Source organism: Eschrichtius robustus, chromosome 2 (assembly GCF_028021215.1).
Source record: "Eschrichtius robustus isolate mEscRob2 chromosome 2, mEscRob2.pri, whole genome shotgun sequence".
In the NCBI taxonomy this organism is placed as follows: Eukaryota; Metazoa; Chordata; class Mammalia; order Artiodactyla; family Eschrichtiidae; genus Eschrichtius; species Eschrichtius robustus.
The window spans coordinates 146310898-146329270 of record NC_090825.1 but is presented as its reverse complement, the minus strand read 5'-3'; the positions used below and the strand labels follow the sequence as shown (position 1 = coordinate 146329270).

Below are 18373 nucleotides of genomic sequence, written 5' to 3'. Positions count from 1 at the left end.
GAGTAAAGAAATATAGATCTTTTAGAATGAGTTTGAACTTAAATGAATACCAGTTTAAAACAAGTAGATATAGTTATAGGCCAACACATATGAACCCCACGATGACCACGAGTCAAAAACCTCCAATAGATAAACAAAAACTAGAGAGAAAGGGATACAGGCATACCACTAAAACAAACAAACAAACAAACAAAATCATCAAACCAAAAAAGAACAGAAAAAAAGAAAAGAGAACTACAAAAACAACCAGAAAACAAGTAACAAACTGGCAATAAGTACATACCTATCAATAATCACTTTAAGTGTCAAAGAACTAAATGCTCCAATCAAAAGACACAGGGTAGCTGACTACATAAAAAAATAAGACCCATCTCTATGCTGCTTATAAGAGACTCACTTCAGAGCTACAGACACACACAGACTGAGCATGAGGGGATGGAAAAAAGATATTTCATGCAAATAAAAGCAAGAAAGCCAGGGTAGCAATACTCACAGCAGACAAAATACACTTTAAAACAAAGACTATACCAAAAGACAAAGAAGGGCATTATAAAATGATAAAGAGATCAATATAAGAAGCAGATATAACACTCGTTAACATATATGCAACTAAGACAGGAGCACCTAAATATATAAAGTGAATATTAATAGACATACAAGGAGAAGGTGACAATAACACAATAATTGTAGGAAATTTTAATGCCCCATTACATCAATGGACAATCATCCAGACAGAAAATCAGTAAGGCAACAGTGGTCTTAAATGACACATTAGATCAGTCGGACTTAATTAGCAGATATCTACAGGACATTCCATCCCAAAACAGCAGAAAATACGTTCTTTTCAAGTGCTCATGGGATGTTCTCCAGGATAGATCACATGCTGGCCACAAAACAAGTCTCTACAAATTTAAGAAAACAGAAATTACATCAAGCACTTTTTCCAACCAAAACAGTATGAAACTAGAAACCAATTATGGGAAGAAAATTGGGAAAAACAAACACATGGAGACTAAACAACATGCTACTAAAAAACCAATGGTTCAATAAAGAAATGAAAGAGGAAATCAGAAAATACATCAAGACAAATGAAAGTGGAAACACAACTTTCCAAAATCTATAAGATACCAACAAAAGCAGTTCTAATAGGGAAGTTTATAGCAATACAGGGCTTCCTCAAGAAACAAGAAAAATCTCAAATAAACAACCTAACCTACCACCTACAGGAATTAGAAAATGAAGAACAAACAAAGCCCAAAGTCAGCAGAAGAAAGAAAATAATAAAAATCAAAGAGGAAAAAAATAAAATAGAGACAAAAATAACAATAGAAAAAAAATCAATGAAACAAAGGGCTGGTTTTTGAAAAGATAAACAAAATTGATAAGCCTTTAGCCAGGCTCCTCAAGAAAAAACGAGGACACAAATAAACAAAATAAGAAATGAAAGAGGAGAAATAAACAATACCACAGAGATACAAAACTTTTAAGAGAATTCTATAGTTATATGTCAACAAACTGGACAACCTAGAAGAAATGGACAAATTTCTAGAAACATACAACCTTCCATGACTGAATCAGAAACAGATAAGCTGAACAGATTAATCACTAGAAGTGAAATTGAATTTGTAATCAAAAAAATCCCAGCAAACAAAAGTCCAAGACCGAATGGCTTCACAGGGGAATTCTACCAAAGAGCTAATACTGATCCTTCATAAACTACTCCAAACGACTGAACTGGACAGAACACTCCCAAATTCATTCTATAAAGCCACCATTACTCTAATACCAAAACCAAAGACACTACAAAAAAATTTTTTTACAGGCCAATATCTCTGATGAATACAGATGTAAAAATCCTCAACAAAATTTTAGCAAACTGAATCCAACAATATATAAAAAGGATCATACACCATGATCAAGTGGGATTTATTCCAGGGACTTAAGGATGGACTGATATTCACAAATCAATCAATAGCACATTAAATTGTTAAACAGAATCATAATGTATACGTTGTGTCTAATTTTTCATTCATCATCCTGCCTAAATTGATTATCATCAATTTACCCACATTTTTGCATGTATCATAATATTTTTCTTTTCTTTTACTGCCATGTGGTACACATTAATTTATCTACCCATTAGACTGTTAGTGAACACAGGTTTCCAGTTTGGGGACATTATAAATGAAGCTACTATGAACATTCCTATATAAGTCACTTGGATATATAAACTTATTTCTTCTGGGTAAATACCTAAGAGTGAAACTGATGAACTATAGGGTAAGCTCTGTTCAGCTTTAGTAGACTCATCAAATAGTTTTCCAAAATGGATACATCAATTTACACTGCTATCAGCAACATACCATAGTTTCATATATTCCACATCATCATCAAGGCTTGGGTTTATCAGTCTTCATTTTTAGCCATTTTGGCAGGTGTGAAATGATACTTCTTTCATATTTCTCTGATGATTAACAAGGTTGAGCATTTTTTTATGTGATTATTGGCCATTTAGATATCTTCTTTAGTTGTGCTTGTTTAAATCTTTTCCCCATTTTAAAAGTGAGCTTTAGTCCTTTTTTGGTAGTAGTTGAGACATTCATACAATCACACATTTAAAGTGTACAATTAATTGGTTTTTAGTATATTAACAGATATTTGCAACCATCACCACTATCAATTTTTGAATATTTTCAACACCACAAAAAGAAACCTTTAGTAGACAATAATCTACATTCTGTTTCTATAGATATGTCTATTCTGGAAATTTCCTCTAAGTAGAATCACACAATATTTGTTCTTCTGTTTGACTGGCTTCTTTCACTTAGCGTAATGTTTTCAAGGATGATCCATGGTGTAGCATGTATCAATATTTCACTCCTTTTTATGACTGAATAATATTCCATTTAGGGATATACCACATTTTATTTATCCTCTCTTCAGTTGATGGGTATTTGGATTTTTTTGACTTAATGACTACTAGGAATGCTTCTATGAATAGTGTGTGAAGTTTTTATGTGGATGTGTGCTTTCATTTCTCTTGGGTATATACAGAGGACTGGAATTACTGGATCATATGGCAACTCTATGTTCAACTTTTTGAAGAACTTCCAGTCTGTTTTCCAAACTAGTTGCACCATTTTACATTCCAACAGTGTATGAAGGTCGAACTTCTCCACATCTTTACCAATATGTTATTATCTGTCTTTATGATTATATCCATCCTAGGGGTGAGTGAAGTGGTATGTCATTATAGTATTGAAATGAATTTTCCTGAATTACAGTGATTTAATTTCTGATGAATTATAATTTCTATTACATTAATTTCTATTCTTACTTTATTATATCCTTCCTTCTGCTTACTTTAGGTTTAGCTTCTTCTTTTTCCAGTGTGTTAAGGTAGAAGGTTAGGCTATTAAAGATGTTTCTTCTTTTTTAATGTAGGTGTTTATAGCTATAAAGTTAGCCCTAAGTACTGCTTTAAATGAATCTTATAAGTTAGGGTATATTGTGTCTTCATTTTCTTTCACCTAGAAGTATTTCCTAATTTCCCTTCTTATTTCTTCTTTGACTCATCTGTTATTTAGAAGTGTTGTTTAATTTCCACATATATGTGTTTCCCAAATTTCTTTTTTACTGAATTCTATTCATTCCACTGTGGTTGGAGAACATACTTTGTATTATTTCAATCCTCTTAAATTTACTGAGTTTTGTTCTATGGTAAAGCACATAGTCCATCCTGGACAATGTTCTGTGTGTACATGGGAAGAAAGTATATTCTGTTGTTGTTGGGTGGAGTGTTCTATAGTTGTCTGTGGTCCAGTTAGTTTATAGTGCTGTTCAAGTCTACTACTTCCTTATAGATCTTCTGTCTAGTTGTTCCATTCATTATTGAAGCTAGGGCATTAAATTCTTCAACTAATGTTGTTATTTCTGTCAGTTTCTGCTTCATGTAAAAAACAGAAACTTCAGTTTTTGCCTCTGTTCTTAGGTAGTAATATGTTTGTAACTGTTATATCTTCCTCATGGGTTGATTATTTTATCATTATAAAATGTCCCTCTTCATCCTTAGTGACATTTTTTGTTTTAAAGTCTATTTTGTTCGATATTAGTATAGTCACTCCAGCTTTTTTATGGTTGCTGTCTGTATATCTTTTGCCATCCCTTTACTTTCAATCTACTTGTATCTTTGAATTTAAAAAGTGTGTTCTGTAAATAGCATGTTGGACATTGTTTTTTTTTTTTTAATCTGACAATCTCTGCCTATTGGTTAGATTATATAATCCATTCTAAGTGTAATGCTATTATTGATATTGTTAGATTTATGTCAGCCATTTTACTTTTTAAAAAATGTCTGCTGTCTTTTTTGTTCCTCTAGCTTTCCTGTACTGCTTTCTTTTGCATTAAGCGAATATTTTCTAATGTAACATTTTAAAAACTTTAATGACTCTTTTCACTATACATTTTTTTGGTAACTTTCTGGGTGGTTGCCTTTGGGCTCAATATATACATCTTAATAGAATCTACCTCAGATTTATACTAACTTAGTTCCAATGAGATAAAGAAATGTTGCTCCTACATAGCTCTATTCTTTTTGCTCCCCTTTTGTAATATTGTTATTGTATGTTATAACATATTACAACTACATATTACAAACCCAACAATAAATTATGGTAATTATTTCTTTACGTAATTTTGTCTCTTAAAGAAGTTGAGAGAAAAAAAAGCAAGAAAATGTTTAAAGTGTTTGCTAGATAAACATTCTTATTTACCATTTCTAGTTCTCTTTATTGATTCTTATATTTGAGTTACCATCTTGTGTCATTTCCACAACTTTGCTTCCACCCACCTTCTTTTTTCTTTTTTCCCCACCCACCTTCTGTGTGCTGCTATCGACATCTCTACATGTTATATGCTATCGATACAGTGTATATGTATATAAAATATGTAACTGTTATATACAATTGCTTTTCAATCAGTTAAGAGAAGAAGTACTCTATTTTTTAATTGCTTAATTAGCTTCATTAGTGCTCTTGGCTTTTTCCGTGGATCTGTATGAATTTGTCTGAGATCACTTGCTTTCAGCCTGCAGTACCTCATTTAGCATTTCTTATAAGGCAGCTCTGATAGCAATGCATTCTCTCAGTTTTTGTTTATCTAAAAATGTCTTTAATTCTCCTTTCATTTCTAAAGATAGTTTTGCTGGATATGGAATTCTTGGTTACCAGTTTCTTTCAGCATTTTGAATATGACATCCAAATGTCTTCTGGCCTTCACTGTTTCTAAAAAGAAGTCAGCTATTAATCTTATTGGAGTTCCCTTGTATGTGAGGAGTAGTTTTTCTCTCGTTGCTTTCAAATTTTTCTCTTTGTCTGTCTTTCAGCATTTTTACTATGGTGTGATTTTAGTGTGGACCTTTTTTGTTACACTTCTTTGATGGGTAATGTTTTTCAACAAATGTGGTAATTTTTAAGCCATTATTGCTTTAAATATATTTTTCTGCTCCTTTCTTGCTGTCCTCTTTGTTACTCCTCCTACCAGGTACTCCATATGTTTGTTGGTGTACTTAACGGTGATCTACAGTTCTCTCAGGCTTTGTTCATTTTCCTTCATTCTTTGTTGTCTGTTTTTTGAATACTACAATCTCTAGCCATCTGTTATGGGCTACATGTTTGTGTTCCCCCCAGATTCATATGTTAAATCTTTAACTCCCAAAGGAATGGTATTAGTAAGTGGGGTTTGGGGGAAGTAACGAAGGTTAGGTGAGGTCATGAGGGTGGGGCCCTCATGATGAGATTAATGCCCTTATAAAAAGAGGAGCAGACAAAGAACCACTCTCTCATTTTTGGCATGGAGCAAGGAAGGACATGTGAGTATACTATCAGGAAGAGGGCCCTCACCAAGAACCTAGCCACACTGGCACCCTAATCTCGGCTACCAGCCCCCAAAACTGTGAGAAATAATATTTTGTTGTTTAAGCCACCCAGTCAATGGTATTTATCATAGTAGCCCAAACTAAGACATAGTCAATCTTCAAGTTTGCTAATTCTTTCTTCTGCGAGTTTAAATATATTGTTGAGCCCCTCTAGTATACTTTTCATACCAATTATTGTACTTTTCAACTACAGAATTTCTATTTGTTTCTTTTTTAAAAAATTTCCATTTCTTTACCGATATTCTCTATTTCATGAAACACTGTTACCACTTACTTTACTTAAGTGACCTTAATGATACTGAGTCTCCAATTCATAAACATAGTACATATATGTCCATTTATTTGGGCCTCATTTAATTTTTTTCAACAATGTTTTAGAGTTTACACTGTACAGGTCTTGTACATCTTTCATTAGATTTATTCCTATTTTATGAAGGGCTTTTGGGGTATTAAAGTAGGTGGTATTTTTAAAATTAAGTTTTCCAATTGTTTGTATACCTGAAATATTTTTTTAAAAATTTTATTGAAGTACAGTTGATTTACAATGTTGTATCCAAAATATTCTTAAATATGTCATCCATACACATGTGAGCATCTTTAAAGTATGTTCTTAGAACTTCTGTTCCCTGATCCAAGAGTATATGCATTTTTAACTTTCTTAAATATTGCTAAACTGTTTTCCAAAGCAATTTTACCAATTTGGATTCCACCAGCAGTGTAGAGTGTTTGCTATTTTACTTCCTGACAAATACTTAACACTTGTCAGACTTTGTAACTGTTTCCAGCTAACAGGTATAATATGGTAACTCACTGTAGCTTTAGTTTGCATTCCCGAGTCCGCAAAAGGATGAACATTTCTTCATATTTATCGGCAATTGTGATTTCCTCTTCTGTGAATTGTTTATTCACATCTTTTGCCCATTTTTCTACTGAGTTGTTTTTCTCTTGTTGATTCATAGAAATTGTTTATATAACTGAATATTGACTCTCTTTAAGTTACATGTATTACAAATATCTTACAACCTGTCTACAGGTTGTCTTTTTACTTTATTTATTGTATCTTTTTTATCCACAGAAGTTTTTACTTTTAAAATGGGTAGAATTTATCAACCTTTGTATCTACACTTTGGGCTTTTTATGTCTTAAAAAAATCCTTCCCTATCCCTAAATCATAATCTTCTACTTTTCACACTAAGAGTCCTCTAACTTAGTTGGATTTGATATTTATATGCTATGAATAATACAATTTTTACATAGATATAACAAAATATCCCAGCAGCATTTATTTAAAAGTTTGTCTTTTCCTTATTTATATACTGTTTCAATATAAACGTGGATAAATTTTCTATTTTTTTTCTTTATTTGCTATCTTCCCTCTTTAATTAATAAACTTACTGGGGAGATGGACCATCCTATTTGCCTTTGTATCCCTGGCCTTAATATATAGTAGTTACTTATTAATATTCATTGGATAACTGAAATATGCAAGCAGGAAATAAATACACAGCAGCACATATACATCATGTCATAGAATAGAATGCAGTATCAAAAGAAAAAGTTGCAAAGGTAGGTGAAGTTTGACCATAAGAAGAAATTTATTTTGTAAATAATGGGAAATCAATAATAATTTTAAGCAGAGAAATGGCACAGGAAGAAATGTGTTCCCTGAAGACTGGCAAAATTTAAAGACTGACAAAAGCAAGTATTATGACAATATACAGCAACACACACCTACTCTGCTGGGGGAAGAAGAATAAACTGTTACAACACTTAGGAGGGCAACCTGATAATATCTTGTAAAGCTGAAGATATGAACATTCCACAACCCAGCAATTCCACTCCTAGTATTTACCTTCAAGAAACTCATACATATGCATGAGGAAATAGGTATTAGTATACATACTGCAGTATTTTTTGTAAATGTTAAAACTGGAAACACCCAATCTATATTAAAAAAAATATATATATAATGGCACAGTAATATATTGTAATACCATTAAATAATTAAAATACTTAAAACTATACGTATCAGGGCTTCCCTAGTGGCGCAGTGGTTAAGAATCTGCCTGCCAACACAGGGCACACAGGTTCGAGCCCTGGTCCAGGAATATGCCACATGCAACAGAGCAACTAAGCCCGTGCGCCACAACTACTGAGCCTGTGCTCTAGAGCCTGCGAGCCACAATTACTGAGCCCATGCGCTGCAACTACTGAAGCTCGTGCGCCTAGAGCCTGTGCTCTGCAACAAGAGAAGCCACTGCAATGAGAAGTCCATGCACCGCAACGAAGAGTAGCCCCCACTCACCGCAACTAGAGAAAGCCTGTGTGCAGCAACGAAGACCCCAATGTAGGCAAAAATAACTAAATAAAATAAATAAATTAAAAAAAAAAGAATGACACCTGCTCTTTAAAACAAACAAACAAACAAACAAAAACTACATGTATCATCATGGATAAATCTCAAAAACAATGTTGATCAAAAAAGGCAAGTTTCTACCTAATAATTTTCTATAAAGTTAATAATACTATGTTTTGTTAATAAATATATAGAAATGTGGGAAAGAACAATATCGTACATGAAAATCACACTAAATTTAGGGTAGTAGTTACTTTTGGGCAAGAAGTGAGGCAAACAGAATCAGAGCAATATGTTTTCAATATTTAATTTTAAAATATACAGATCTGAAGTAAATATGGCAAAGCATTCAGATTTGACAAAGCTGGAAGATGGATGTGTGACTATTCATTACACTATTCTCTCTGGTTTTCTACCGAAGAAAAGATTACTCTGGTGGCAGTATGGAAAATGGGCTGGAAGAAGGCAAAAAGGAAACAAAAGTACAACCAGAAGACTTCTGAAATCTAGTGAGAAATGTAAGCAGTAACAAGAATAAAAAGGAAGGGCCCTGAGAAAAGAGTGGAACTGAGAGATATTTAGGAAATAAAATCAGCAAGAATAGGTGACAGATTAGACATAAGAAATAAGAACAAAGTGGAAATTTTGGGTTCAAAGTCATTCTTCCTCAAAATAGAAAAGTAGGTAGAAAGCATTTTAGAAGACAATGTTTCTTTTTAGAACCTGTTGAGCTTGAAAGGCCCATTCACTATCCCAGTCAAAGATCCAACAGGAGGCAATACAGCAAAGTGGTTAGCAGCAAAGGCTCTATCAGGTGTCCTGGGTTCAAATCCAGGTTCAACCACTTAATCACATTAATTAACTATTCCAAGCCTCAGTTTCCATGTCTGTAAAAAGTGGTGGGGATGTTAATAAAGATAACTATTTCCATGGAGTTTTTGTGAGATGAAATTAGATGCCTGTCAAGTGCTGAGCAAAGTCTTTGGCACAGACTAATTGCTCAATTAATGTCTACAGACACTATTTATGATTTCTCTTTCTCACTTATAGGACATACTTCTATACAATCACTTCAATGATTCCCACCTTGGTTCCTGGAGCATTTATTTCTATAAGTTATATTATTTTGCATATGAAGGCTTTTATAGAATTTTTAAGATGCTTATTAATTGTATACCTTACTTAAAATTGTCAAACAGGGCTCCCCTGGTGGCGCAGTGGTTAAGAATCCGCCTGCCAATGCAGGGGACACGGGTTCGAGCCCTGGTCCGGGAAGATCCCACATGCCGCGGAGCAACTAAGCCCGTGCGCCACAACTACTGAGCCTGTGCTCTAGAGCCCATGAGCCACAACTACTGAAGCCCGTGTGCCTAGAGCCCGTGCCTAGAGGAGCCACCATAATGAGAAGGCCGCATAGCACAACAAAGAGTAGCCCCCACTCACCGCAACTAGAGAAGGCCCGTGTGCAGCAACAAAGACCCAATGCAGCCAAAAATAAATAAATAAAATAAATAAATTAAAAATAAATAAATTAATATATCTTTAAAAAAACCTGTCAAACAATTTCACTAAAGTCAGCATCATTTTCCAACTCAAGAACATACCCTTTGTTACCTGAAAGTATTATACAGGATATCTAGACCCAATTCCTATGAAATTCTACTAAATATATACATTCAACCATTATCTAGTAGAAAGCATACAAGCAATATGCCAAGCATGTGGAGGTGATAATAAAGAAGACAGAACAGTCCTAACCCAAATTATAGTCTCTATATGTTTTGCTAAGAAATAATTACAATGCAGTATAATAATCCTAAAATAGGGGACAGAAAAAAGGAACTCTCTCAGAATTTAAGTTAAGAAGAGCATCCTAAAGGATGGGGTATCTGATGTGAAAGGAAAGTAGAAGTTAGCTAAGTAAGGTAGGGAAGTGGAAGCTGAATTTAAAAAAGTAGTGTCCCAGGCAAAGGAAACATTTTTTTTTCAAAGGTCCAGAATTGAAAGAGAATGTAGACTGTTAAAGGAGCTGAAAAAAATTTAGTACACATAAAGTATGCAATACAAGTATGGAGTAGTGAAGCATGAAACTGATGACATACATTGAAAAGAGACTGGGAAGAACTTTAAGTCATACTCTATATGATCCAATTAAATGACAGAATGCTTAGGAGAGCTTAGGAAAGTTCCTGGTACAAAATAAGTACACACTGAACATTATTCGCTTACTTTAACCTAATGCTCTCCCTTTTTTTGCCATAATCCGGAATGCTCTCACCAAAAAATATTTTCCATCTAGTCCTCCTTAGTTGGTTGACAGAAAAACAGTATGTAGAGAACTTATAAATGTCTTAGACAGTCTGTTCTTTCATTTGTAAAATGGGAACAATAATACCAAACTTGCAGGCTTGTTATAAGACCTAGAGAGAATGTGAAGAGTTCCTAGAAGAGTGCCAGGGCACACAATAAGGACCCCCAAAACAGTTCCTACTAAGGCAGATCAGCAGACAAGCCAAAAAAAAAGAAAAGTGGAAAGCTTTGGCTTCACTTCAAGGTTATGCAGTAGGAATGCCTCAGAAATAAAATCACGTTATTCTCTTTGAAAATAGGATAAGATGCACCAAAAATGTTAGAGCAAAATTAAAAGAATCAACACCAGTCTGATGATGTGTTTATTTTTTCCTAATATGTAAGCAATTAAAAAAAAGAAAAACTTATCTTCTATAATTCACTTTTTTCACAATTACCTTATATTAAAAGTTATATACATACAAGAATCTTCAGAAAAAAAACTTCTCAAACCCACTGCCCTAAAACAATTGATTTCATTTTACATAATTATTTCCAAGTGCTTTAACCACAATAATTTTAAGGCTTTTCCACTCCATATTACACTGTTCTGATTTAGGACCCAGACCAAATGGGTATTAGATAAGCAATGTTTCAAGAGTATTCACTTTTGCAAAAGCAAAATAAACTCTCTGGGTACATTTAAAACAAGACAGTTTATCATAATTCAATGTGTATCCTGTATAAATTTTATACCATGTAATTTTTGTCTGATTCTAATTTGTCTTACTGTCAACCTAAAACAGTTATATCTAGCTACTCCTTTTTCTCCCTAGTGGTCTCATTCAATGTCTGCTTAATTCTAAGAAAATTTTTTTGATATTAATCCTGAATGAAAAAAAATCCTAAATGGCAATAAAATATCACAATGTATTTCACAAAGAAAGCATCAAACTATATCACCTTCTTAAAAAGCAGAGAAAATTTTACCTGAAGTAAACTAAAGGATGATCTTAACAAAATCAAATACTTTTCATACTACTATACAACTACTATTAACAGAAAACCATAAATGAACTGAAGGTTAAGCTAAATTTCCCAGGGAAAAAAAAGCTCAGTTCAATATAAAAAGCTTATTCTAGAACTTAATCTCTTAACATTACTAATACAAACTATAAATCCAAAGGAGACAAGAATATCCTTAGGACTTCCAACAGAGAAGGTTTTGGAAAGAGTTATTATTCTAGGAAGAAAAGAAAAAAAAAAAAATCTCATAGATCTTACTCAGTGTCCAAGTACTACTAAATATCTGGTTAGGGTTCACATAAATGCCCTCAATAATACCTTAATGCCTTAAGATCAATTCACCTGAACTTGCTAATGCTAAACTTTCAATTACCATAGTAGAAGTGTTCCCTTCACTAAGTTAACTGCGGCCTCTCAAAGGCATGTCTTACTCTTCTTGTCCTCATCCTTTATCATGTAAAAATGCCAAGGAATGAGTGGAAAATACACTGGAAACCACATAAATAAGTATCAAAAAAAACCACAAAACCCTCAGAACTACTAAAAGAGTAAATCGTATGTTTTAAACCTTGACTAACCACATAAAAAACATTCACTAACTCTGCCAATCAATCTTCAAAGACAACGGTAAATCTAGGCATAAAACAAGCAATCTCACATTGCTTTCAATACCAATTAATCAATTGACTTCAATTGATCAACTAAATTTCTTATGTAGAAATTGCCCAAATATATCATTCAGCTTAAAGCTGTTATATGTGAACACCTTTCTTCATCTTCAATAACATTAATTTTAATCTCTAGTAAAAACCTACCTTTGAGGTTCGTTGAAGTTGATCACCAACATATGTTTTACGAAACTGATCCAAGAACCACAGAATTGCAAGTTCTATTTTCTCATTAGAACACTGAGGCAATCCGGTATCCATTAAAGATATAAGCTGAAAAACTCTTTTCATGAAGGAAAAAAGAAGCTTCAGTAAAAATTCTTAGAGAAATACCATTAAAACATTTATCATCAATTTTACATAATATAAAAAGTGGAAAAATACAAATGCTTATTAAGAAAATATTTTAAAAAATCATCTGAAATCCTACCACGAAGAGATACTACAATTTGGTCTAACTCCTTCTAGCTCTTTTTCCTAACACATGCACTTCATATACATGCATACAAACCTACATGGACATGCATTTATTATTTTACTAAACATTTATATATAGATATATGACATATACATATATAATATATATAGATATAGTAAATATCTACAATTATAACTATTTTATAAACACAGGTATTAACTTATATATTTATGTATATAGAATATTTTAGTAAAAGAAGAATGATATTGAATGTGTAGTTTTGTATTTTACTTTTTCATTACAACATATTTTCATATGGGGTCATATGGTTCAAAATACAAAAAAAAGAGGTACACCCATCAAGCTGTATCACTTTCTTAATGAGTAATAAAAATTTTACCTGAAATAAATTACAAGATGATCTTAACAAAATCAAATATTTTTAATACAAGTATGCAACTATTATTATCAAAAAATCATAAATGAACTAAAGGTTAAATTAAATTTCCTAGAGAAAAAGCTTAATAGAATAAAAAGCTTAGTCTAGAATTTCCCCCCACCCCCAAATCCTTCTGTTATCTATCTATTTTCATTAAAATTTTCCAGTGAATGGTTGCCAACTGCCTGGTGCTAACAAAATTACCATATCATAATAAAATTTTTAAGAAACAGAAGTAGAAGTTCTGGAGGAAACAGCACCTATTCCTCTTTTTTCTCCCTGTGCAAAGGCGGCTATGCCTAGCCCTAACCCACCCACACACACACGCTGTTAAGTTTGTGTCATTCCAGAGACTTTTAAATGTATGTATGACTATACATTCTCCTCCCAACTCTTCCATGTATGCACACAATAACATACACACACACGCTGTTAACAGTTTGTGTCATTCCAGAGACTTTTTAAATGTATGTATGACTATACATTCTCCTCCCAACTCTTTTACACATATGGAGCATACTACACTGTTATACTGTTAAACCTAGCTGTTTTCATTTAATAATATACCTTATAGATCTTTTCATGTCAGATATAAAGAGCTTCCTTATTCTCTTTTTACAGCTGCTGAACATCATTATATGAACATACCACATTATTTTCATACTTTCCCCCACTGATGGACACTAAGGTTGTTTATAATTTTTTGCTGTTACAAAAATGCTGCAATTAACAATCTTGTACACATCACTGCACACATGTTCAGTTATAATATACACCAATATAAATCAAATTACTAAAGAATATGAATTTACAATGTTGATAGCTATTACAAAATTGCCTTCCAATGAAATTGAAACAATTTATACTCCCATCATCAGTAAATGAGAGTGTCTATATACATATAGATAATTCAGGGTGATATTAAACTTTACAATTTACTGGAATCTGAAAAATGGTATCTCAGTGAAGTTTTAATTTGTATTTCTCTCATGAATGTAAAGTCAAAATTTTCCATATTTTTAAGTCATACATATGTCCTTTTGTGTGCCCTTTTTGCTCATATCCTTTTTTGATTTTTCTGTTGGGTTATTTTTTTATTGCTAATTTCTACGAATTCTTTATATATTACAAAACTGAGCCCTTTGCCTGTGATTGAGATGTAAATATTTTTCTCCACTTTTTCATTTGTCTCTTGACTTTGATTATGGTGTTTTTTTAATATCATGCATGTTTTTCTTCTTTTTCTTTTGCAGAAAACCTTACCAATTTTTCTTTTATGGATTTTATATAATAACAAGGTCTTACCCAAATTTGAGGTGTGTTTGTTCCATCTTTTTACATTCACCTGTATGATACACTGAAATTAATCTTGAACCTATCTGGTGAGATATGGATCAACATTTTTTCGCAGATGGCTACCCAGCTGCTTCAACACCATTTCTTTCTTGTATAGTCTGTCTTTTGCCCACTATTTTGAATTACCCCTTATCACATACATTAGGTCCATTTATGCATTCATATTACTTCCTGGACCTTTTATTTTATTCCATTGAACTGTCTCACTAAACGTATCTTGCCCAATTATTTTTTTCATATTATTAAATAACTTTCCAAAACATTGTATAAAATTAAGGCTACACCAAATTTTAATAATCCCATTTTGAATACAAACTTACATTTCAGTGAAATATAATTACTGTCCTATTCCCTACCAGCAAAGAGTTCTAGGAACAAAATGTCTACGTTACAGCGAATGAACTTCTTTTAAAAACTTGGTATTTATTGCCAAAGTGTTATGAGATAATATTTTGGTAACCATTTTTATAGTTATTAATTCCTAAATTAAGCTACTTATTTAAAAGTACCTTCACTTACTAAATATCTTTAATGCTATTAAAATTCATGAAGGAAAGCTTATAAAGATCAAATTTAAGAATCAGTCAACCAGGTTTGTTTTTCCTAAAAAGATGTGTTTATTCTCTGATTTTGAAAGGAGGGACAAAGCTCACTTTTAAAGTCTGTGTATTTGTGAACGCACAGACTCCTGAAGTAATTTTTAGTTAAATAAATAGATACACACACCAAACTTCATCTCTGGATCCTCTTAAGTGACTTAAAGCATATCCTGCTTTTAAATTCTTTATGAGTAGGACCTACTTTTTCCTACTCTGGTTCTTTGTTGATTCTATGCAATTGCTTGTTTACTTTTATTTCCTTTTAATAACATACATTCCAAAAATCTGAGGAAGACATGAAACCAATAGCCAAGTTTGTTGGGGTGCCTTTACAACTCATATCAAGCTGGTGATTTGCATTTGCTTAAGAGGCAGTGCAAATCACCAGCTTGATATGAATTGCAAAGGCACCCCAACAATCCCCAGCAGGAGAGTAGGAAAGAGTTCCCAGAAGGATACATGATCCATCTGTCAAATAAGCTTTGATAGTTGTAAAAGAAGTTCAGCTGCAAGTGACTGAAATCCAAAAACAATGGCTTAAACAATATAGATGTTTAGTTTTCTCTCAAGCAAAAATTCAAGGCAATGCTCTAGGACTAGTTGGTGTTCCACGGTGTATCAGGGACTCAGGTTCCTTCCATCTTGTTGTTACACTTGCCTCCACTCACCCAATCACTTTATGGTCTAAGATGGCTTCTTCAGCTCCACCCATGTGCATATATGTTACACATACCACATTCACTCACATTCAATTGCCCAGAACATAATCACTTAACCATACCTAGCTGCAAGAGACTCTAGTAAATCTAGTCTTATTCAGGTGGCCAATGCCCAGCAAAACATTTCAGGTATGCTATTACTGCAAAAGAAGGAAAGAAGAGATACAGGACAACTAGTAGTCTCTGCCACAGTGCCCTTCAAAGATCTGTGGTCACCTCTAATAAGTGCATAAGACCAAAGCTTATATTGTATATACAATATTCACTTGTGTTTCAATTTATTGGCTTACATTTATTTTTACCTTTATCTTAAATTATCTTTGGAGCATGGAGGGAATAAAAAGATAAATATTAAATAATTTTGATCCAAGTATAAGTACACCATTTCAAGTATAAAGAAATGAATTTTTGGATAATCAATTCTTTTATATTCCCCTTAATATCCAATTCCATACGTATTTATTCAGTCAACAAATATTTGAAGGCCTATAATATGGCAGGTATATATTAGGAGTTCAGAATACAATACTGAGCGAAACATATATATTCCCAGTCCTCCAGAAATCTATAGCCTATGCAGGGAAAGGCAGTAAAACAAGCAATTAGAATAAGGAATGACAAGTGCTATAATAAACACTACAAAGAAATTAGCGAGAGTTCCTAATATTCTAGGATGGAACACAGCAGAGAGTGTCAAGAGAAAGGGGAAAGCATGTGCAGCTTTCTAGACAGGGTGGGGGGGGGGGGAAGCACGGCTCATTTAAGAGCTGAAAAAAAGTTCTATACGGCTATAAGACAGTGGCACGAGATGAGGCTACTGAAACAGGCAGGACCCAGATTACGAAGAGCCTGATAAATCACACTGATTTTAATCCCAATAGCAATGAAAGTCATTGCAGACTTTAAGCAAAGCACAGACATAATCACATCTTTATTTTAGAAAGCCAGAGAGGAAACAAGGTGCCCAAGTAAAACTGTAGCATGAATCCGGGCAAATGATGACAGGAGTTAAAACAGCAAGGGTAATAGAAATAACTGGACTAATTGGGATAAGCAGAAGGTAGAAGTGACAGAATTTGATGACTATACGGATGTTGGTGAGAGTAAAAAGAAAAAGTTAAGGAGAAGTCCCAGGATTCAAGCCTAGGCAATTGAGTTGACAGTGATGAGACACACAAAGAGAGTCAGGGTTGGGAGTAGATGGAAGAGACGAGTTTAAGTTTAGTCACTGAATTAGAGGTACATGTGGGACAAAACATGCAAGGAAAACAGTTCAGTAAGTGTTTGGAAGTCAGAAGATAAGAATTACTAAAATAACACAAATCACTGAGCCATGCTGAGGGCTCAGTTAAGGTTAAAAAGAAAAAAAGATATCTTAGTTGGCAATGGTACCTATCTAAAGAAGTGTGCAATTTCTTTTATCACTCGACAAATTAAGAGAAAACTCTGAATTCCTTCAGAGTTTAGGTTTTGCCAGGCAGATGAGATAAAGATACAGCAGTGAACAAAGCAGATAAAGCTTATTCCTTCCCTATTCTAGTGGAATAAACAAATAAACATCAAGAGGTAATAAGTACTATGAAGAAAAATAAAGTAGGGTAAGGATGTTATTTTGGATAGGGAGGTCAAAAGAGGTAGAGACATCTGGGTACAGACCTGATTGAAGTGACGGAGTACTACATAAACATCTGGGAGAAAGCATTCCTAGCAGAAGAGAAGCGCGAAGGCCCTAAAGCGAAAACATATTGGTAATACTCAATAGCAAGGAAGTCAGTGTATGTAGCTGAGCTGAATGAAAAGGGATAGGAAATAAGGTCTGAGAAGTAGCACAGTACACTTTGGGCTATGGCAAGAATTTGGAATTTGTTTCACGTGTGACAGGAAGCCACTGGAAGTTTCTTGTGTAGAGAAGAGGAAGCAACACTACCGGATGGGAAAGAAGTTGAAGTCATCTATATCACAGCAGGGTTTGGGGCAGAGAGCAAAACACTGAGCTACCTGCAAAAGTCTTCAATGAATAATGAGGAATGACTGGGAGATGAACAGGTGAGAGCAACATGAAGAAACAGAAACAGAGGGTGGCCTAACTGAGAGGAATGAGCCGAAAAGAAGCAGCCACCAGCAAATTAGAGAGGATACAGGATAAGACAAAATCCCTGGGAAATCTCTCAAGAGGTTTACATTCTGGTCACGATGAATGAAACTGAAATGACTATAAAATTATCTTTATTTAATCAGAATTGTGTGGCCTGAGCACAAATATACTTATTTGCTAAGTTAAAGCAGCATATTTAAAAATGTTAAAGTAACATGTTTTAAATATCATTATCACAATATTGGAAGTTTTTATGAATATCAACCTTTTTCTGATAAAATAACACACAGATTTTTGGCAGGAGCTTCTCAACTTCTAATTTGGTAGCATCCTCCCAGGAGTTAAAAAGGTTATCATATAACAACACCAGAAGGCACTAGTATGACAGTTCCAGTTACCTGGAATTTCTCCATGTGAAATTGATATTTCAAAATTTTACATAAAACATCATTCTTATTTAATTTAAAATCTCA

At 33.5% G+C, this 18373-nt stretch overlaps 1 protein-coding gene across 5 annotated transcripts in view; it reads right to left on the bottom strand.

Moving 5' to 3' along the window:
* RANBP17 (RAN binding protein 17) overlaps positions 1-18373 on the bottom strand; it is a 311774-nt gene that overhangs the window by 223880 nt on the left and 69521 nt on the right. For all 5 annotated transcript variants that reach the window (XR_011073140.1, XM_068536342.1, XM_068536343.1 and 2 more), the window contains one exon: positions 12422-12557. Coding sequence is in view for 4 of the 5 variants with exons in the window: in XM_068536342.1 (XP_068392443.1) it covers positions 12422-12557 (136 nt within the window). In the remaining variant the exon portion in view is untranslated. The remainder of the gene's footprint in view (positions 1-12421; positions 12558-18373) is intronic.